We start from the raw sequence: 22,702 nt of genomic DNA, 5'->3' as shown, positions 1-22,702 counted from the left end.
TCAGACATAGCGATATCGCTAGCAATATCGCTACAACGTCACAAAATCGGTGACTTTACAGCGATATTGCTAGCAATATCGCAGTGTGTAACGGGGGCTTTATTTGTGGCTGTGATTACCAGCGGGACCAACACCCATCTGCAACACATTGGACTCAGCCTCATTTGGATCCATCTGCTACGTTGCAGACTCCCTGACCCCCTCTCGTCTACAAGAGTCATACCTTATTCCACGGGCTGCCTGGTAGCAATGTACTGTGCAAGCAAACATCCAGCCAAGGCTCCTTGAGACGTTCATGCCTGTCAGCAGAATGGTTATGTTGAGCAGAAGGCATCTCCATTCCTGCTAAAAAACAGTAAATGAACATCTTATACTACAACAATACAATGTATTCTGTAGGTACAATGGTAATTATGTTGCTCTGACTAGCTCTAAAGTGACCCAGACAGCATACATTAAAAGAGTATTCCCATTTCCAAGTGTGGCGCCCCCAGGAGTATGGCCGCCACAGTGGCTTTGCCTTCCTCCAGGGGAGGGTAATGCCAGGCTTGCAGGCAATGATGGGTCTCTCTCGCAGTCAATCCATACATGCAACACAGTTCCACTCCAGGTCAGCAGGGGGAACTCTGAACCAGGATTAGGGGGAGGAGTGCTCTCTGAGGGCCAATAGGAAGGAGTGGCCAGTTAGTCTGTGGAGGGTGAAGTGGGGAGAAGCTGGAGGTTGAGCTAGGAAGGAGAGCTCCCTCAGCTTGAGAGCGCAAGAACTGGAGCCTGGTCTCCACGGCTGTATGGATACTAACGGTCCTACAGCAGACACCAGAGGAGTAGGAGGCTGTAAATGCCCTACTCCCATCTAAGACTTGAGACACAACAGCAGCTTGGATAGAGAGCCAGGACTCAAGAGAGGAGTCCCCGAGAGAGGCTACAGCTGTCTGCCGTGCAAGTAAGGTTCTGACAGGAGGAACTTCAGAGTAACTTAGTACTGGAGTGCTTCATTCAAACCAGTGTTAGGAAGGAGACTGCACAGCCCGTCTGCTGAGAAAGAATCCCTGAGTTGCTTCCAGGCTAGCCTGCTCCGTTACCATCTGTAATCAGGACCCTGGACTGCAGTTATCAAGTAAAGGTACAGAAATTGCACCCCGCTGTGTCTTGTCTGCTTCCTACCTTTCCGGCACTGCTACATCCCCGTGCCAACCACATCTACACTGCCCTGGGACTATAGCGTCACCTGTGGGGAGCTATTACATCTTTGCTGCACCATACCATCAGTCCCAGCGGATCTGTCTGCAGTGTCGGCTTAACATCTCCCTTGCCGAACACCACAGGTGGCATCACGAACTATTCCATTCCATTAACTACATTCCCCCATTACTTGGGCGCCCAGGGCCACGGATCGGGTCACCGCTGCTGTGACACATTCCCCTGACACCTGCCCGGTACCAAGTACCCCACAGCCCTGGGAGGGCGACCCACAAGATCCTATCTCAATATGTAGTAGGTGTAATAATAATAATATTAAGCAAATACCTCCAATTAGAAATGTAGTATTGTTTTTCTGATTCGCTATGTCGCTTTCCTCATGTGCATGCATTGAAGGATCTTAAGTATCCATGCTTACGACCACTAGCAACTAGCTAACTAACTGTCACTATATCAGTGGTCATAACCATGGATACCTAAGGTCCTGAAATGGCTGAACATGAGGAAAGAGAAAGCAAATCTGAAAAACTATACTACACTTCTAATTGGAAGTATTTGCTAATATTATTATTATTATTATTATTATTATTACTACACCTACTACACATTGGGGTAGGATCTTGGAGATGGGAATACCACTTTAAGGTAAGGTGTAGATGGCCGTAGATTATCTCATCTGAGAGGACTGGGCCGAATATACAAATGACACTCTGCTCAAAGTATGATCACAGTTTGATCAAAGTGTTGGTACACTGTGATCCGATGCTAAACTATGATGAGAGAATCGGAGCACACTGTAAGGAGAAGAGGGAGAACAATATTTCTCCATTAGACTGCACCCAGATGTCATCCGAGTGCAGTCCAATTGTTTCCACGTGTTCAGTAGCCTGAATGGCCAAGTGCCATCCAAATATTGGATCAAAACTCGGACATGTGAGTGGCCCCATAGAATATCATTGGTCCTAGTGACATCCAACTACTTTTTTACAACAGCCTTCAGGACAAAATAAATCCACTTTCTGGCTCCTATGGTTGAATGTTCTGGGCACGATCTACACAAGTAGAATGCACCTGAATTATGGGAGGAGTAGATCTGAAGCCCTCCCATCACCTTTTGTCAGTGATGTAATCCTTTGTTATGTGCTTTCCCAAGTGTTTCCCAGGAGTGGACAGTCATGGTTAAAAGTTTTGAGACAGTCACAACTTTTGGTTTTCACAAAGTTTGCAGCCTCAGTGTTTTAGATCACTTAGGCTGGTTTCACACTAGCGTTTGTGTTCGCAACATGTTGCGTTCGGCGGGCACGTCAAAATGATGCACGGGGACACATCCGCATACAAGGCATGTCCCTGCATACACAATGTTAAACATAGGTATGCAAGATGCATGCGGATCTTAAGGAAAGAAGTACGCTGGCCTATGCTGTGTACACAAAGGCTAGTGTGAAACCAGCCTTAAGGCCCCGTCTCACTAAGCGATCTCGGTAGCGAGATCGCTGCTGAGTCACAACTTTTGTGACGTAACAGCGATCTCACCAGCGAGATCGCTGTGTGTGACAGCGACCGCCCCCCCTGCCGGTATCGCTGATCGCTGGAAGAAACCTCTGGACATTTCTTTGGTCGCTGGTCTCCCGCTGGCCAGCACGCATCACTGTGTGTGACAGGCGGGAGACCAGCGATCAGGTGTAAAAAATAATAAAAAAAATAAAAAATATAGTTATTCTTACCTTCCGACGTCCCGTTCAGCCATCCTGCCTCTCTCCACGCTCCGGTCCCAGTGATCCTTTGCATGAATGACCGCGAGACTTTGTTATCCCTCGAGACCGTGACATCTCGCGGTCATTCGTGCAAAGGATCACTGGGACCGGAGCGTGGAGAGAGGCCGGAAGACTGCGCGGGACATCGGAAGGTGAGAATAACTATATTTTTTATTTTAATTCTATTTTTTACAGGGATGGCCAGCGATGCCGCACGTTCGGCATCGCTGTGCTGATCGCTGGTGAAGCTGTCTGTGTGACAGCTCACCAGCCATCACATAGCGACTTACTAGCGATCCTGACACCTTCATATCGGTGTCGGGATCGCTGGTAAGTCGCTTAGTGTGACGGGGCCTTTAGTCCAATGTTTCTAAAAAAAAAAAAATCATTATCTACAGTGTTGACCCTTATTTATCAAGACTTCTGCAATTCACCCTGGCATGTTGATTATTAGCTTTTGGGCCAAATCCTGACTGATGACATTCTTATCTAATCAGTGCTTGTAGTGTGTCACAATTTCTGTGTTCTTATTTGTCCACTCACTTATTGAGGCTTTACCACTAGCTCTCAATGTTTGTGATCTAGGGAGTTTCCTAACTAAGGACCCAAAATGTTAATGTTTTGTTCACCGAGCTATTAAAGCCCCCGTCACACACAGCGATCTCGATATTGAGATCGCTGCTGAGTCACTAGTTTTGTGACGCAACAGCGATCTCACCAGCGAGATCGCTGTGTGTGACAGCGATCAGCGACCGGCCCCGTTGCCGGGTATCGTTGATCGCTGTTGAAATGGCTGGACATTTTTAGGGTCACTGGTCTCCCACTGGCCAGCACGCATCGCTGCATGTGACAGGCGGGAGACCAGCGAGCAGGAGCTGGTAACTAAGGTACACATCGGGTTTCTAAGTGGGCGCGCTGCGAAAACCTGTAGCTGAATCCTCTTTAGGAGACGTCCCTAAGGGTACCGTCACACTAAGCGACGCAGCAGCGATACCGACAACGATACGACCTCATCAGGATCGCTGGTACATCGTTACATGATCGCTGGTGAGCTGACAAACATAACGATATCTTCAACGACGCAGCATAGATCAGCAATCTGTATAACGACCTCGGCGGTCGTTGGAACCCTGGCACACAGCATCTATTGTGACGATGCAGACCTCGAGTAGGCGTGCTTCAGCGTTACCTTTGCAAAGCCCCTCTTCATCGATTGGTGGCCAATGCTGCACTCTCATTGTCGGATTGGGCAACGGATTTTAGAACGCCCCGCAACTCCGACTGGTGGCCACTACTGCGACCTCTTCAGAAAAGATAGTATTTGGGCTTCCATACAATTGCTCCCGAGCGCTGTAGTTAGTACAATAAGTATTCCTGCTGCGCTCCCGTGCAAATCATTGGTGCGTTCTCCCTGGATTCAACCTGCTTGATAGCCTCAGTGACCTATATGTATTCCTGCTGCGGTCCCGTGCAAATCATTGGTGCGTTATCCCAGGATTAAACCACCTTCCTTGCCTCAGTGACCCTGTTAGAGACGCTACAGCATCTTGGATTTTCTTGGAATTTCCAACAACTTCTGGATTTAGCTCTGTCTTGCAAGGTATGTTTGGGGTTTTGTAATGGGATTTTAGTTTGGTTCCTTTTTTTAATAACTTTATTCAAAATTTTTTTGTTTTGCTTTTACATAGACATAGGCAGCGATTTTTTTTTTTTTTTTCTCTTCCTGCCGCGCCCGCCACCGCTATTGTAGGATCATGGGCAGCCATGTTATTTTTTCTGCCGCGCCAATATTGTACGATCTTTGTAGCATTACGTTTTATATGTCAGCAATCATCGCTCGATTGAAATTTTTTCTTAGGCTTTTATATAGACATACTTAGCCATTTTTGTTTGCCTGCCGCGCCCGCCCCTGCTATTGTAGGAACATGGGCAGCCATTTTAGTTTTCCTGCTACGCTCAACAAACACTACTGGATGGGCGGCCATTTTAGTTTGACTACCGTGCCCGATATTGTACGATCTTTGCAGCGTAACGTTTTTTAGGTCAGCAATCATCGCTGGATTCAAATTTTTTTTTAGCCTTTTACAAAGACACAGGCAGCCATTTTAGGTTGACAGCCACGCCCGCCACCGCTATTGTAGGATCATGGGCAGCCATTTTAGTTTTCCTGCTCCGCTGTACAAACACTACTGGATGGGCGGCCATTCTAGTTTTCCTTCCGCGATCGTCCCCTACATTGTAGGATATTTTTCGTGTTTAATTTTATAGGTCAGCTTTAAATTATATGCAATCAGAACTCTATTATACATTTTGTTTATGCTTTTACCCCCCCGCACAACAAACACTAGTGCATTTGTAACGTGTATTTTTAATTTTCAAAAATGTAACATGTATTGTGGCGTTGTCACTGATTCTTTTAATTTTTTTCAGATGCAAGGCTTTATTCGTGAACTCATTGAACTTTATCGCTCCCTGCCCTGCCTATGGAAAATTAAGTTTGCAGAGTACAGCAACAAACATAAAAAAAGGAGGCATATGACAAACTTGTTGCACTGTTCAAAGACCATAATCCGAGAGAGACCGTCGATGAGACAGTGGTCAAGAAGAAAATACAGGGCCTCCGGACTGGGTTTAAAAAAGAGCTCAATAAGGTGAATCAATCTACAAAGTCTGGTGCCGGAAGCGATGAAGTCTACGTACCAAAGCTTTGGTATTATGATTTGATGGCATTTACAAGAGACCAGGAAATACCACGGCCTATGACGGGGATGTTGACTAGGGAGCCAGAGATCCGCCCAGAGTCCCCTGTCGGAGATGTAAGTACCTTATTTGCTTCCCTCTAAATAGCCTTGAAATGTTGTATGTAGATGGCCTAGACTCCGGTTTTACATGATTAATTTTGCAGATTACAAATGTTATCCCTTCCTGTGCAGATAAGTATACTCCTTTACCTGTTTAGGCCTACTCATTTTTATTTCCGTTGAATGACATTGCATATTCTGTTACACTAGTCCCGCCCTCACTTTTGGTGTAGCGGTACGATGTAAAATTACCTATGGTTTTTGCTTTAACATGCTTTTTCTGTTAACGCAGGACCCAGGTGAAGGGATGTCATCACCAACTGTTGTCACCACATCGCCAGTATACATCGGCAGTGCCACACAAAACAATGAGGAGGAAAATGAAGAACCATCACCTTCAGCGACACCTTGGCAAATAACCAATTGTGGTCGCAAAAGAAAGGCCCCCCCCCCTGCGACCCCTGAGTAACACTTGCTGGACTCTCTTGCACACCTTTAAGCCTTCTTCACAGGAATTGACCCTCTCTGGAATTCTTGATGATCCGATAAATGGTTGAATTAGGGGCAATCTTACAAGCAGCAATGTCCTTGACTGTAAAGCCCTTTTGATACAAAGCTATGTTAACTGCACATTTACTTGGAGACAACCATTGGTTAACAGAAATTACTGACTTCAATCACCATACAAGTTGTAAAGCAACTAGTCCTTTTTTAAAATTCAATCAGGATCGCAAAGTGAAATCAACTACATTGTACTCAATGGATCTTTCTCCTGACGTTACAAGAAAAGCTCCGAAGTGATGTAAGCATTTTTAATTTGTGGCAGGGCTGAAATTCTGGAATTTTTTGGTTTTTTTAGATTAAACTAATTTTCATGGCAAGGAATTACTGTAATTTATCATATCACTTTAAATAGCAATCTAAAGTTAGTGCAGATTGCCACTATAAAAATTTAAGCAACAAACTTTTTGAAAAGCAAAATTTGTGTCAGTCTCAAAACATTTGGCCACAAACTATACTCAGGAAAATTGATAAATTTCAGATAAAATAATATTTTAACATAAAAGCTTAATACCTTCACAACATGGGCTGTACATATACAGTGCAAGTCGAAAGCCAGCTCATGGGGTAAGCCCACCCCATACCTGGCATGTGATCACTGTGTGTTACAGACTGGACCTGCCAGCAACAATCGCAGGTGGAGAGGAACTCTCCCTGCGATTATTAACCTGCTAGATGCTGCTGTCAATCTCTGACAACGAATGGGTTGCCATGACAGCCCAGGGTCAGTTAAAGACCTCCATGCTTGTCATTACGGACCTCCTTTGAAACCCAGCCTATGGCCGGGCTTCAAAGGAGAAAGTAATTTCTGCTATATACAGAGATGCTGTGGCATCATTGCATGTAGCACAAGTGATCAGATGATCACCAATTCAAGTTCCCTAAGAAAATTATGAAAAAGAGTGTAAGGTCAATGAAGGTTTTTAAAAAATATGAAAAAAAAAAAAGTTAACGTCACTCCTTTTTTCCCCATTGAAAATAAAGATATTAAAAATTGCCGTGTTCCGAAAAGTCCAATCTATCAAAATTTTAAAATAATTAACCCGATTGGTTTAAGACTGTAAATGGAAAAAATGGAAGAACGACAAAATTACGTTTTTTTGGTGGCTGCAATTCCTCAAAAAATTCTGTAACAAGCGAACAAAAGGTCACAGCTGTTCCAGGATGATATCAATAAAAGCAATGTCTTGCCCCGCAAAAAATAAGCGATCACACAGCTCCATTGACTGAAAAATGAAAATTTTACAGGTCTCAGAAAATGGAAACACAACCCCAAAAATTTTTTTTTGCAAACTTCTGATTTTTTTTTATCACTACTAAAATAATAAAAAAACTGGACATGTTTGGTATTGTTATAATCATACTGATGAGCAGAATCATATTTCAAGGTCATGTTTACAATGAAATGTACACTGTAAAAATAACTCCCCAAAAAGCTATTTCAGAATTGCATTTTTTTTTCACAATTTCACAATGGTACTCCCATCTCAAAGATCCTATCCCAATGTGTAATGATAATAATATTAGCAAATACCTCTAACAGAAATGTAGTATAGTTCTTTGGATCTATTACTGTATATTGCTTACCCCATGTGTAGGGAATTGCAGTATCTTTGGTATTGTAAGGTAGCGCTTATTGTTAGTGTTGGGGGACACTCGCTTGGCAGCGGATTAATATGGTCAGGCACGGGTTTTTTAAAAAAAAACAGTCCATACGGTTTATTATGGCATCATAAACCGCACCGTAAGCCATGTTATACTTCACAGGCTTACACATAGTCCGTAACATTTCAACATATGGCTTTTCCTTGCAGTCCCTAAACATGCTGGACCCCCTCACTGTCCAGTTACCGTGGGTGACTGCACGCCGTACAGTTCATTAATGTCCATAGAACATCACGGTCACCAACAGTTATATCCCCATGTCCAGGGTTACCTCGCAGGAGCTCCTGCTCCAGATGCCGACTCTTTGGTAGTTGTCTCTCTCAGGGAAGCTGCCGAACTGGGATCACCGTCCCGGACAACGACTTGCTCACCAAGCCACCTGACAGTCCAGATCCACAGACGGACAGTAGCTCCCCCAATGCAGTGCCATCACTGACTCTGCAAATACACGTGGCCTGTCTGTGTGCTATTCAGGATGTCCGTCCCCACTTTGGAACCGTCCAACACACAGGCCTCACTGGGTGCTATTCAGGGATCCGACCCTCCTCCCAGGGTCTCCCAACACACCGGCCACCAGGTCCAGGGCCTCAGTGGGTGCTATTCAGGACGTCCGTCCCCTCCTGAGACTGTCCAACACTCACGCCTCACCAGGTCCAAGGTCGCAGCACGTGCTCCAGGGATCCGATCCTTCTCCCAGAAACTCCCAATCTGACCCTCCAGGACCTTGTACCCTGAACCATTCAGGTATACACTCTCTCCCCATGTGACCAGACCTCAGGCACATTATATGGTTCATAACCACACCCACAGGTAAGGTATGGATTACATGGTCATGATCTCACTACATTACACACAGCCACACACTTACAGGCTTTACTTTGGGCGTTCAGACACACCCCTGGGTGGGTTTGTAGGTGACTGGTCCCACCCATCTCACCAAGTCACCTGGAAGCTTCCCTGATACACAGCAACAAATCCTCAGCAGTATATCTCTGCTGCTTAATACATATCCCAGCTTCATCACAGGGCACCCACCCCTGTGATACATATCGGCCATTTATAATCCTGCCGCTCACCATTTTCCCATCATAACAAAGAGAATACCTGCATGCATGTCCCGGGCAGCCCATACAGCGCCCCCTAGCTGTCACAGGGGTCACTGCATCACAGTATCCATGGTTACAAACACTAACAGCTAACTACAGTTGAAACCAGAAGTTTACATACACTATATAAAAAGACACATATTCACATTTTTCTCAATATCTGAGAAAGAATGTTTTAAGGCATTTTTATTACTTACTGCAAAGTCAAAAGTTTACATACACTAAGATTACCATGCCTTTAAAAATTTCTGGACTGCCCATATGATGATGTGTTTGGAAGCTTCTGTTTTTTGGCAACATCTGAGTTAATTAGAGACACAGCTGTGGATGTATTTTAATGCACACCTGAAACACACTGCTTCTTTGTATAGCATCATGAGAAAGTCTAAAAAAATCAGCCAAGATATCAGGAAAAAAATTGCGGACATGCACAAGTCTCGCTCATCCTTGGGTACAATTTCACAATACCTGAAGGTGCCTTGTTCATCTGAACAAACAATTATACGCAAGTACAAACAAGATGGGAATGTCCAGCCATCATACCGCTCAGGAAGGAGAGGGGTTCTGTGTCCCAGAGATGAACGTTCTTTGGTCCGACACGTGCATATCAACCCAAGGACAAAAGCAGAAAACCTTTTGAAGATGATGGCGGAAGCTGGTAAGATTGTGTCAATATCCACAGTGAAACGAGTACTGTATCAACATGGGTTGAAAGGCAACTGTCAGGAAGAAGCCATTACTCCAAAAGAAACATAAAAAAACAAGACAAAAGTTTGCAAATACACACAGGAACAAAGACCTTTGGAGACATGTCCTGTGGTCTGATGAAACTAAATTGAACTTTTTGGGCATAATGACCATAGTTACGTTTGGAGGAAAAAGGGAGAAGCTTGGAAGCCTAAGAACACCATCCCAACTGTGAAACACGAGGGTGGCAGCATCACGTTGTCGGGTTGTTTTGCTGCAGGAGAGACTGGTGCACTTCACAAAATAGATGGCATCATGAGAAAAGAAGATTATGTGGCAATACTGATGCAACATCTCAAGACATCGGCCAGTAAGATAAAGCTTAGGCGGAAATGGGTCTTCCAAATGGACAAAGACCCGAAGCAAACTGCCAAAATGGTAACGAAGTGGCTTAAGGATAACAAAGTCAATGGTTTGGAGTGGCCATCACAAAGCCCTGATCTCAATCCTTTTGAAAATTTATGGGTAAAGCTGAAAAGGCAGGTGTGAGCTGTCACGGTCACGTGTGTCTGGACGCAGCGACTACCGCAAGGCGAACCCATGTGACGCACGTGACCCTGGATACACTGCCTCCAGTGGGGCGAATTTAAATAATAAACACGTGCAGCTGGCGAATTTAGACTACACGTATATACAAGTCTGGAAACCCCGCCTCCAGTAAGGCGAATTTAAATAATAAGGGAAACCTGGGAAACATTAACAATGGTGGGCCCTGCGATAGGGAATAGGGAAGTGGAGACCTCCTGAGCTCCCCTGAGCCAGTGTCCCTGCACTCCTAACGTTCCCTATCCCGGTTCCGCACCAGGCGCGCAACAGGAACCTAAAAACCCTAGCTCGTCCTGACCTAAACCCTCACTAGGGAATAGGTCGGTGCGGAAACTAATCCCACCACTGCACTAAAACACACATGAGGAAAGATGACAAAACAGGGGAAACACCACTTAGCTTTGCTCTGTTGCGTGCGCTCCTACCAACAGCCCGCCACCTGCGTGCATCTTCTCCACCAGGATCCATCACCATAACTGGATCATTCACCATAGTGCAGCCTTGGAGCAGAGTCCACCACTAATTTCAGAAGTCCAGTAACAGAGTCCCAAAGATGAGTTCAGCTCCTGCCCAAAAAGTCAAGCATGCTTGAGTCCAGCTCTCAGCAACCAAGTCCCGCATGCTGAGTGCAACTCTCTCCATAGTCGTCACTTCACCAAGCCATGCAAGCACTTCCTGCCGAGACCATAAACTGTGACTCCACCACGCCATGCCAGCCCTTCTTGCAGACCACATAGCTGCCACTCGTCCCCTCTGGCTGGGCTGCGCAGGACTCATGTTCAGCTCCTTCCTCACCCAGGCTTGCTTCCCAAATGACGAACACAATATCACCAACAGTGATTGAACAAACCTGGCTCCCTTTTATAGAGCCTAACACCTGATTTGTAATTAAGTGCACATTAAACCAAAGAAACTAAAGTGCACTACCGCTAACCACCACCGGGGCAACTTAGAATGCACAACACCACGTGTAATAATTCTAATGGCCACCGGGGGCAATCAACCCACTTTGGCACCAAGCCAAAGGAAAAAAAGTTCAATTTGTGCATTTAAACTGTCAGATCCAGCCTGGATCATGACATGAGCAAGGCGATCTACAAACCTGGATCAGTTACATCAAATATTTTTGTAGAAATAGGCCCAAATTCCGGCCAACTACTGTGAGAACCTTGTGGAAGGATATCCCAAACGTTTGACGCAAGTCATTCATTTTAAGTGCAATGGTACCAAATACTAATGAAATGGATGTAAACTTTTGACTTTGAGGAAGTAATAAAAATGCCTTAAAACATTCTCTCTCTGATTATTCTGGCATTTGGCAAATATTAATAGTTATGGTAATCCTAACTGACCTAAAACGGGAAAGGTTTATTCTGATTTCATGTCAGATATTGAGAAAAACATGCATATGTGTCTTTTTACATAGTGCACGTAATTAGCTGTAACTGTCACTATATGAGTGAATTTTTGTGGTCGTAACCATGGAAACGTAAGTTACTGCAATGCCTGCACAAGGGGTAAGTGACACTGAGAATCAGAAGAACTATACTAGATTTCTAATTGGAGATACCGGTATTTGATGATATTATTTTTATTATTATTACACCACCTACTGGGATAGGACCTTGGAGATGGGAATACATTTTTATTCAAACAAGGTTATTTTCAAGCAATAGATAATCTGGAAAATGTAACTGTCATTTTTAGAGAAAAGAGAAATGCCAAGACCTAATTGTAAATGAGCCTTTTAATGTAATACACTGACCCTTATTATTATCTTTTTTTTTACTCCCTAGCTACAGTGTTTGAACTCTTCAGAATAGCTTGAGAATGAAGATGGCTGGATGGCATCTTCCTCCTATGCGGTTTGCTACCACTCTGCATCATACAGTCTGCCCTCACCGCCGCAACGCAGTGCTGCTCGCTCTGCAGTGAGCATTGGCTGTAGACAATCAGGACACCGCCATTCCTTTGGCACGCCACAAGTCTATACTATACTATGGAAGATAAAGCAGCTTGACAATAGTTATATAACGGTTTACGAGGCTGCGTCCACATGTTGTGGTTATGTTGTTTTGTTTTGCCACAATCGCACAAAAAACATTTTACCATGTTTACAGTTTTACCATGATTGCGGCAAAGAAACACACAACAGAAGCTACGTGTGAACGCAGCACGGATGTCACCGAGAGACCGCCTGCCAAACAAGTATCCGTACTCAGTCAGTACAGAATAAAGAAGTGTCAGTACACAGTGGAGTATGGAATATGTATAGCAGCACAACCCCGGTAAGGATGAAGAAAGCTATAGGGGCGACATTTCGACAGTGTGGTAGGCGCAGAAAAGAGTAAAAAGGGGAATGGAGTGCACTAAATATATGTAGTACATCACTTAGGGATACTATTTCAGTAAATATGAAAATAAATGACATTTACTCTTTAAATTTAGTTTAGTGTTGCTAGAAAGGTAAGACCTTCCAGGTGATGAAGCATTGCTACATGGTAAGTACCCCACTTATGAACAGAGGTCAGCGAACCTGAACTGCAACGTTCGTGGTTCATACCTAAGTGCGTAACTCCGAACATGGACTTTTCCTGAAGTCCATTACACTTCGGGAGTCCAGGGAGCGAGTGAGAGAGATTTTCGAACTCCAAAGTTCGGGTGCCCATTGATTTCAATTGGGTTCAGGTTCAAGTTGAGATACAGTTCTGGCACCCGAAACAAACTTTGAACTAAAGTTCAGTTGGGTACCAGAACCCGAACTTCCATGGGTCGGCTCATCTCTACTTATGAACAATCCCAACTTTGCATTGTGTGACTATCATGAGTTCATAGGACGCAGTGAATTCTGGGTACTGGAGCCTGAGAGGGCCCAAATGTTTCTCTACTACAGAAGAATACTGATGATACTATTAAGACCTCACTTCACAAATGTTTTCTAACTGTGGTTTTCACAGATACAACGCGTAACCATTATAGTCTATGGGGTTGTTCACATGTTCATGTTTTTTGGTGCAACGTGTGTGCAAAAATAACGGAGACATGTCTGTATTTTTACCAACAGTGGCATCACAGATGAAAATTGCTGATATAAGTCTACGAGTTTGTGAAAAACATGTATGGCATCGGTGTACCGTCCATGTGCTGACCGTGACAGACCAGTGGTTTTTCAGCCGGGACAGTCGCATCTTTGCACCGTCCAGGTTGAAAAATGTATATCCCCCGGATATGGGTTATGGCGTGGGACACAACGACGAACAGGTATGGTATATTGTTGCTTTTTTATTTTATATTTATTACAGGAGACCAAGGGCTTCGCTTAGATTAGGTGTGGTTGTAAGTATGGTTTAATTAAGAATAATTATTATTATTTTTTATTATTTATTATTATAATAATAAAGGAGTCTGTGTCTTTATTACAAGTAAAGGATTTTTTAATGGGTGGCTGTGTTTTCTTTACAATGGGGTTAGTAATAGGGGCGTCTTATTGACACCTCTCCATTACTAACCTCAGGGCTTGATGTCACCTTTCAACCCCCCAACTAGTTCCCCATATGCCACCGCTACAGAGCAGTGGGAAGAGCAAGAGATGCGCCTTTTCTGGGGCGGCTAAAAGCTGATGTTATTAGCCGGGGGGGGGACTATCAATCGTCCCTTCTTTGACTATTAACATCAGCCCTTAGCTGTCTGCATAGCCATTGCTGGCTATTAATTATAGGGGGACCCCATGCCATTTTTTGCGCAAAATAATCTTTAACCCCTTACTGCCACTGGATGCAATAGTACGTCCAATGGCAGTACCCCCGCTTTGATAAGGGCTCCGGCGGTGAGCTCATATCAAAGCCGGGACATGTCTGCTGTTTTGAACAGCTGACATGTGCCAGCAATAGGCGCAGGTGGAATTGCGATCCACCCACGGCAGAGCCGATCAAGTTGTGGCAGCTTCTTGTCTCCTATGGAGGCTATTGAACCATGCCAAAATTAAAAAAAATGTTTTAAAAAAATATGAAAAAAATAAAAAAATATAAAAAAAATATAAAAGTTTAAAATATAAAAGTTTAAATCACCCCCCTTTCGCCCCATTCAAAATAAACAAAATCACACATACACATATTAGGCCTCTTTCACACTTCCGTTTTTTACAATCAGTCACAATCCGCCAGGTTTTGAAAAAAAACGGATCCTCAAATTTTTTTTGAGGATCCGTTTTTTCCCATTGACTTGCATTAATGGCGGATTGTGACGGATTGCTGTCCGTTGCATCCGTTTTTTGTGAGGATCCGCCAAAAGTTGCTGTCCGTCACCATCCTCAAAGATTTCAAAACGGAGCTTGTAACGTTTTTTTCTCTGGCGGATCCTCCAGACACTCATTTAACCCGAAATTCTTTCTGGGTGCCGGACAAAAAAAAAAAACTCTCTCTCTCTCTCTCGCCAGCGATTCCTTGAAATTTCTTCATTTTCAGGATCCGTCTGAAAACGGATCCTGTGCCATCCGTTCACATCAGTTGACAACGGATCCGCTTGGCCGCCTTTTTGGCGGATTATAACTGATGCAAAAAACTGAAGTGTGAAAGAGGCCTTAGGTATCTGCGCGTTCAGAATTGCACGATCTATCAATTAAAAAAAGGATTAACCCGATCGCTAAATGGCGTAGCGGGAAAAAAAAACCAAAATGCCAGAATAACATTTTTTTGGTCGCCACGACATTGCATTAAAATGCAATACCAGGCGATCAAAAGATCGTATCTGCACATAAATGGTATCCATAAAAACATCAGCTCGGCACGCAAAAAATAAGCCCTCAACCAACCCCAGATCATGAAAAATGGAGACGCTACGGGTCTTGGAAAGTGGCACAATTTTTTTTTTTTTTTTTAGCAAATGTTGGAATTTTTTTTCACCACATAGATAAAAAAGAACCTAGACATGTTTGGTGTCTATGAACTCGTAATAACCTGAAGAATCATAATGGCAGGTCAGTTTTAGCATTTAGTGAACCTAGCAAAAAAGCCAAACAAAAAACATGTGCGAGATTGCACTTTTTTTGCAATTTCACTGCACTTGGAATTTTGTTTCCCATTTTCGAGTACACGACATGCTAAAACCAATGATGTCTTTCAAAAGTACAACTCGTCCCACAAAAAATAAGCCCGCACATGGCTATATTGACAATAAAATAAAAAAGTCATGGCTCTGGGAAGAAAGGGAGCGAAAAACGAAAACACAAAACCGAAAAAAAGCGCCGGTCATTAAGGGGTTAATTCATTAAATACATGTCCAGAATTTTGCACACACATTATGCTAATTGTATTTGTCACTGACATGTATATAGCTACCTATTCTATATGGATTTACCGTATGTAATCCATCTCTCCTATCCTGTCGGTTCCTGCAGTAATTTTACAGAAGCCGACAAATTAATTACCAGCTGTTCTTCTACCTATCTCTCTATGAAATATAAAGACATATATATATATATATATATATATATATATATATATATATATATAGATATATAGATATATATATACACTGTGTATATATATATATATACATACATATATATTTATATATATATATATATATATATACACATATGTGTGTGTGTGTGTCACTGACATCTACAGTATATATGTATTCTACAGTGCCTTGTGAAAGTATTCGGCCCCCTGGAACTTTTCAACCTTTTCCCACATACCATGCTTCAAGCATAAAGATACCAAATGTAAATTTTTGATGAAGAATCAACAACAAGTGGGACACAATTGTGAAGTTGAACGAAATGTTTTGGTTATTTTAAATTTTTGTGGAAATTCAAAAACTGAAAAGTGGGGCGTGCAATATTATTCGGCCCCTTTAACTTAATACTTTGTTGCGCCACCTTTTGCTGCGATTACAGCTGCAAGTCGCTTGGGGTATGTCTCTATCAGTTTTGTACATCGAGAGACTGAAATTCTTGCCCATTCTTCCTTGGCAAACAGCTCGAGCTCAGTGAGGTTTGATGGAGATCGTTTGTGAACAGCAGTTTTCAGCTCTTTCCACAGATTCTTGATTGGATTCAGGTCTGGACTTTGACTTGGCCATTCTAACACCTGGATACGTTTATTTGTGAACCATTCCATTGTAGATTTTACTTTATGTTTGGGATCATTGTCTTGTTGGAAGACAAATCTCTGTCCCAGTCTCATGTCTTTTGCAGACTCCAACAGGTTTTCTTCCAGAATGGTTCTGTATTTGGCTCCATCCATCTTCCCATCAATTTTAACCATCTTCCCTGTCCCTGCTGAAGAAAAGCAGGCCCAAACCATGATGCTGCCACCACCATGTTTGACAGTGGGGATGGTGTGTTCAGGGTGATGAGCTGTGTTGCCTTTACGCCAAACATATCGTTTGGCATTGTTGCCAAAAAGTTCGATTTTGGTTTCATCTGACAAGAGCACCTTTTTCCACATGTTTGGTGTGTCTCCCAGGTGGCTTGTTGCAAACTTTAAAACAACACTTTTTATGGATATCTTTGAGAAATGGCTTTCTTCTTGCCATAAAGGCCAGATTTGTGCAGTGTACGACTGATTATTGTCCTATGGACAGACTGTCCCACCTCAGCTGTAGATCTCTGCAGTTCATCCAGAGTGATCATGGGCCTCTTGGCTGCATCTCTGATCACTACCTATATAACTACCTATTTCCTTGTACTGTGCCCCATACAGGACCAGCTCATAACCTTCCTTACCAGCTGGCAAACAGTCATATCTCTTCTCTCATTCATTACTTTGGAGCACAGAGATGAGCCCAGTGCTGTGATTGGCCCATGTTACGTACAGCACTGAATGGTGGTGAAAGTGCTGAGCATTGTAATTTCCAGCTTATGGAGCTGCTAGAATTTTTAAATGAGAATGATTTGACCCCTCTCTCTCGGAAATCTGGTGAAAACTATACCATCGTACATCCCAGCTATGTAATTGAAGCCAGGTGTATTTTTCTCTGACATGCCCGCGACTCAAAGAAAACATAGTTTACAGATCCATGTGTGTGCATCAGTAGAGAACTGTCAATCAACTAGTTATCTGAGAAAAAGCCCGCCATGGAGAGCACCAGACTAATCTCATCTCTTTCTATAGTCCCTGGCCAGGTCTTTTAGCTATATTTTATCTGAAGCACTGAAGCGTTTCAGAGAATAACATACCTGGTGTCAAGGGTTTACAGCATGAGAGGGGCCAGTAGACCACGGTGTCTGATTTCACATACTCCTGCACTGATTAGAAGCACTTCAACATCGTATTAAACAGTGCTGGTTTTTGCTAGCAGTACAGGAGTTAATCTGTTCAGGTGAGAGCTTCTGGGGCTTTCCTGATTTGATGGCCTCAGTTGTTCAGTGTTCGCCACTCTCCTCTGCTATATATACTGGCCTCTGGCAATCAGGTTCTGGAGTAGGAGGTGTTGGTTGTTGGAGGAGGCAATTGGAGTGTTGTTCAGGAGACTGTTGCTCGGTGATTTGTCTGTGTGCGTATCCCAACTTCCCACTTCCCTGGGTGAGGGAGGGGACAAACAAGGGATGATTTAGGAGCTCAGCAAGATATGTGGCCCCGGCATCCTCACCATTAGAAGTAATCGATGGAGCAGGGATAGCTAGGGCTCCCATAGCTTTAGAGATTGGGAACGAGCACCTAGCCGCAGGATATCCGACAACAGTGCTGTGACATCTGGGTGCAGTATTGCAGCTAGACTCTGATTCATGCTTCCCATGGTTTGGACAGCGTGAATCAACAAGGATCCCTTTAATAAGATCCAAGTTGTCCTAGTCTGATGTCAAAACCATCAGACTAGGACAACCTCCGTGCAGGCTTGGATTGACCCACAGGAGAATCCTCAGGTGGGCCCTCGTGCACAAGTGGGCCACCACCCTCTTACATGAGCAGTACTTGGCACAATATACTTGAATCACTATGTACAGACAAAGGTTAATTCATTTAACAATCTACCCAGTTAATTGTTATATAAATTTGTGATTGACGATAACGTTACATTTGCATGTAGCTGAAAAGTGGGGCCCTGGAGTTGAATGAACAATGCAGTATTTGGCAGCTGGACCAGGGCAGTTTTCACCTTCACAGCCAGCATCCTGGATAGCCCTTGCGCTTACTAGGTCACCTAGTCTCAAGACCACATTCGATGTCCTGACATCCGTCAAGGGGCCTAATATACACCAGAAGCGCCCTCAATGGAACATGCCAGCCACAGAAGTGAAGACTGCCTTGATCTGGACTACAGAACTGGAAATCGGACCAGGGGAGTGCAAATCTTTTTGATTAACCCTATATAGTGTTAAGGTTTCGCTAGGCAAGGCAGGATTCCAGGAGTGGACCCTCTGGAGCGTGGCACCGAGGGGCCCCAGACGAGCAACCAGGTGTGGCCAACCCCTATACAGGGACCGTTAGGAGCAGGCCCGGGGGTTTGAAAGCCACGGCAGCCGGTACCAAGAGGGGCGGCTTGGAATAGACTGGATTGAGACAGAGAACCAGGTACCACGAGCTCAGAGTAGGCGTAGAGCTCGGGTGGAGAGACTGGAGTAAGACAGCTGGAGTCAAAGGGGAACAGGCAGGACAGAGCAAGAACACACAGGACCGGAGTAGGACAGCAGGAGTAAGACACGGGCAGGCAGGACGGGAGTAGGACTGCAGGAATAAGACACGGGCAGGCAGGATGGAGCAGGAACACACAGGACCGGAGTAGGACTGTAGGAATAAGGCACGGGCAGGCAGGACCAGAGTAGGACTGCAGGAATAAGACACGGGCAGGCAGGACGGGAGTAGGACTGCAGGAATAAGACACAGGCAGACAGGACGGAGCAGGAACACACAGGACCGGAGTAGGACTGTAGGAATAAGGCACGGGCAGGCAGGACGGAGCAGGAACACACAGGACCGGAGTAGGACTGCAATGGAAGCAGAGGAAAAATGTGAGAACCGGCGCAGTGCACGGGGCAAGGCACAGGGACCTAATGTGCGGATGAAACAACCATGATCAGGCGCCTCCATTACAGGAGGGCGGCCTGAAATACCCAAAACGCTGCCCCCATTGGTCCGGCGGTGCTTCCGGTTCAAGCCACCGCCGGAGCATAAGAACCGAGAGAGGGACGCGACCGCGGCCTACGGCGCATGCGCAGAGCATGCAAGGACGCCGCAGGCCGCGGGCCGGTCACAGGACGCCGCGACTGCCGGGAGAGACCAGGTTGCGGCGCGGGACCGGTCCGGTAAGTATCGGGGGCGGTAATATATAGTTTGCTGAGGGATCAGTTTTGTGCATGCAGCATTTGGCTGTCCAGCCGTGGACTTCAGACAGGCACACTCACTTTTTACATCTACTTTAGCCAAAAACAATTTGGCTGTGTGAACGCACCTTGGTTGATACACAGCATACAGTAGAGCTTTATTTTCACAGTAACTTTCTGATAATAAGTGAATCAGTTTTTACATCTATTAAAAAAAACAACAACAACAATCAGTTAATTTCTTCATAAAATGAAACAACAGAAAGGGGACGGTGCCTAATGTGATACGTTTCAACAAATTAGTATCTATATATATAAAACTGAATGTATGTATCTGTGTATCACCAACCAATCACAAAGCATCTTTCATTTCACCAGAGCTGTTCAAAAGAAGCTGAGCTGTGATTGGTTGCTATGAGCAACAGTTTTCCTTGCAACCAATCACTAAGCATCTCTCATTTCACCAGAGCTGGTTAAAAGAAGCTGAGCTGTGATTGGTTGCTATGAGCAAGTTTTCCCACTTGACAACACCTCAGCAGACACTGACATGGTGGGAGAAATCTAGCATCCCTGGAAACATAAGCTCCCAGTCATTGTCTGCCCCTCAGAAGGAGCAGCGAGCACATGACAGAAATGAATCCCCCCTCCCGTGCCTATATACCCATCACACATCCTCCATACCAAACCATCAAAGTGTGAAAAAATGGATCCGTTGCAGATTTGCAAAAAACTGATGCACCGGATCCAGTTTTTGGACAGATCCGTCGCAGCAGCCAGTGTATGAAATTTAAAGGAACAGAACTCTGGAAATGGGGAGAGAGACCCCAGGGTCTCTTAAAGGGATCATTGGTATGGAAGATAGGGAAAATCCACACTGCGCTTTGGTACTGACCCCAGGACTTTCTTAAAGGGATCTCCGGTATGGAAGTCAGGGCAAATCCATCCAGCCCTTTGGTTTTGACCCCAGGCCTCTCTTAAAGGGATCCCCGGTATAGAAGTCAGGGCAATTGCCTTCAAATGCTCTGGTACTGACCCCAGGCTCTCTTAAAGGGATCTTCGGTATGGAAGTCAGGGCAAATCCATCCAGGGCTTTAGTTCTGACCCCAGGCTCTCTTAAAGGGATCTCCTGTATGGAAGATAGGGCAAATCCCTGAGCGCTCTGATTCTGACCCCAGAGTTCTATTAAAGGGATCATTGGTATGCAAGTAAGGGCAAATCCACTCAGCGCTCTGATTCTGATCCCAGGCTCTCTTAAAGGGATCCCCGGTATGGTAGTGAGAGCAAATCCATTCTGCGCTTTGGTACTGACCCCAGGCCTCTCTTAAAGGGATCCCCGGTATGGAAGTTAGGACCGTTCCACTGAGCGCTCTGGTTCTGACCCCAGACTGACGGGATGATGTGGGATATTAAGGGTAGTAGTCCGGTGGCTCTGGCTGACGGGATGATGTGGGATATTAGGGGTAGTAGTCCGGTGGCTCTGGCTGACGGGATGATGTGGGATATTAGGGGTAGTAGTCCGGTGGCTCTGACTAACGGGATGATGTGGGATATTAGTGGTAGTAGTTCGGTGGTTCTGGTGGACGGGATGATGTGGGATATTAAGGGTAGTAGTCCGGTGGCTCTGGCTGACGGGATGATGTGGGATATTAAGGGTAGTAGTCCGGTGGCTCTGGCTGACGGGATGATGTGGGATATTAGTGGTAGTAGTCCGGTGGCTCTGGCTGACGGGATGATGTGGGATATTAGGGGTAGTAGTTCGGTGGTTCTGGTGGACGGGATGATGTGGGATATTATGTTTAGTAGTCCGGTAGCTCTGACTGAATTATGTGGGATATTAGGGGTAGTTGTCCGGTGGCTGTGACGGGATGATGTGTGATATTAGTGGCAATTGTCCGGTGGCTCTGGCTGACGGGATGATGTGGGATATTAAGGGTAGTAGTCCGGTGGCTCTGGCTGACGGGATGATGTGGGATATTAGTGGTAGTAGTCCGGTGGCTCTGGCTGACGGGATGATGTGGGATATTAGTGGTAGTAGTTCGGTGGTTCTGGTGGACGGGATGATGTGGGATATTATGTTTAGTAGTCCGGTAGCTCTGACTGAATTATGTGGGATATTAGGGGTAGTTGTCCGGTGGCTGTGACGGGATGATGTGTGATATTAGTGGCAATTGTCCGGTGGCTCTGGCTGACGGGATGATGTGGGATATTAGGGGTAGTAGTCCGGTGGCTCTGACTGAATGATGTGGGATATTAGGGGTAGTAGTCCGGTGGCTCTGGCTGATGGGATGATGTGGGATATTAGGGGTAGTAGTCCGGCGGCTGTGACGGGATGATGTGGGATATTAGGGGTAGTAGTCCGGAGGCTCTGGCTGACGGGATGATGTGGGATATTAGGGGTAGTAGTCCAGTGGCTCTGGCTGACGGGATGATGTGGGATATTAAGGGCAGTAGTCCGGTAGCTCTGGCTGACAGGATGATGTGGGATATTAGGGGTAGTAGTCCGGTGGCTCTGGCTGACGGGATGATGTGGGATATTAAGGGCAGTAGTCCGGTAGCTCTGGCTGACAGGATGATGTGGGATATTAGTGATAGTAGTCCGGTGGCTCTGGCTGACGAGATGATGTGGGATATTAGGGGTAGTAGTCCGGTGGCTCTGGCTGACGAGATGATGTGGGATATTAGGGGTAGTAGTCCGGTGGCTCTGGCTGACGGGATGATGTGGGATATTAGGGGTAGTAGTCCGGTGGCTCTGGCTGACGGGATGATGTGGGATATTAGGGGTAGTGTAGTCCGGTGGCTCTGGCTGACGGGATGATGTGGGATATTAGGGGTAGTAGTCCGGTGGCTCTGGCTGACGAGATGATGTGGGATATTAGGGGTAGTAGTCCGGTGGCTCTGGCTGACGGGATGATGTGGGATATTATAGTTAATGTGGCTCTACACTCCGCTTTATATATATAGATATAATCATTATAATTTGTTATAACTAACCGAAGTTTGTTACTATGCCCGGGCAGCACCGGGCTCTTCAGCTAGTTAGTATATGAAACAAAG

At 45.1% G+C, this 22,702-nt stretch overlaps 1 protein-coding gene across 1 annotated transcript in view; it reads right to left on the bottom strand.

Annotated features, from left to right (window-relative positions):
* The window catches only part of LOC141085972 (uncharacterized), a 104,155-nt gene that overhangs the window by 63,209 nt on the left and 18,244 nt on the right, over positions 1 to 22,702 (bottom strand). Inside the window, exon 2 of the mRNA XM_073571662.1 lies at positions 224 to 345. Coding sequence (XP_073427763.1) covers positions 224 to 340 — 117 coding nt within the window. The 5' untranslated portion in view covers positions 341 to 345. The remainder of the gene's footprint in view (positions 1 to 223; positions 346 to 22,702) is intronic.

Source organism: Dendrobates tinctorius, unplaced genomic scaffold, assembly GCF_039654945.1.
Source record: "Dendrobates tinctorius isolate UK_male_01 unplaced genomic scaffold, ASM3965494v1 ptg000007l, whole genome shotgun sequence".
Lineage (NCBI taxonomy): Eukaryota > Metazoa > Chordata > Amphibia > Anura > Dendrobatidae > Dendrobates > Dendrobates tinctorius.
The sequence above is the reverse complement of the archived record's forward strand: the minus strand, read 5'-3'. Positions and strand labels throughout refer to the sequence as shown.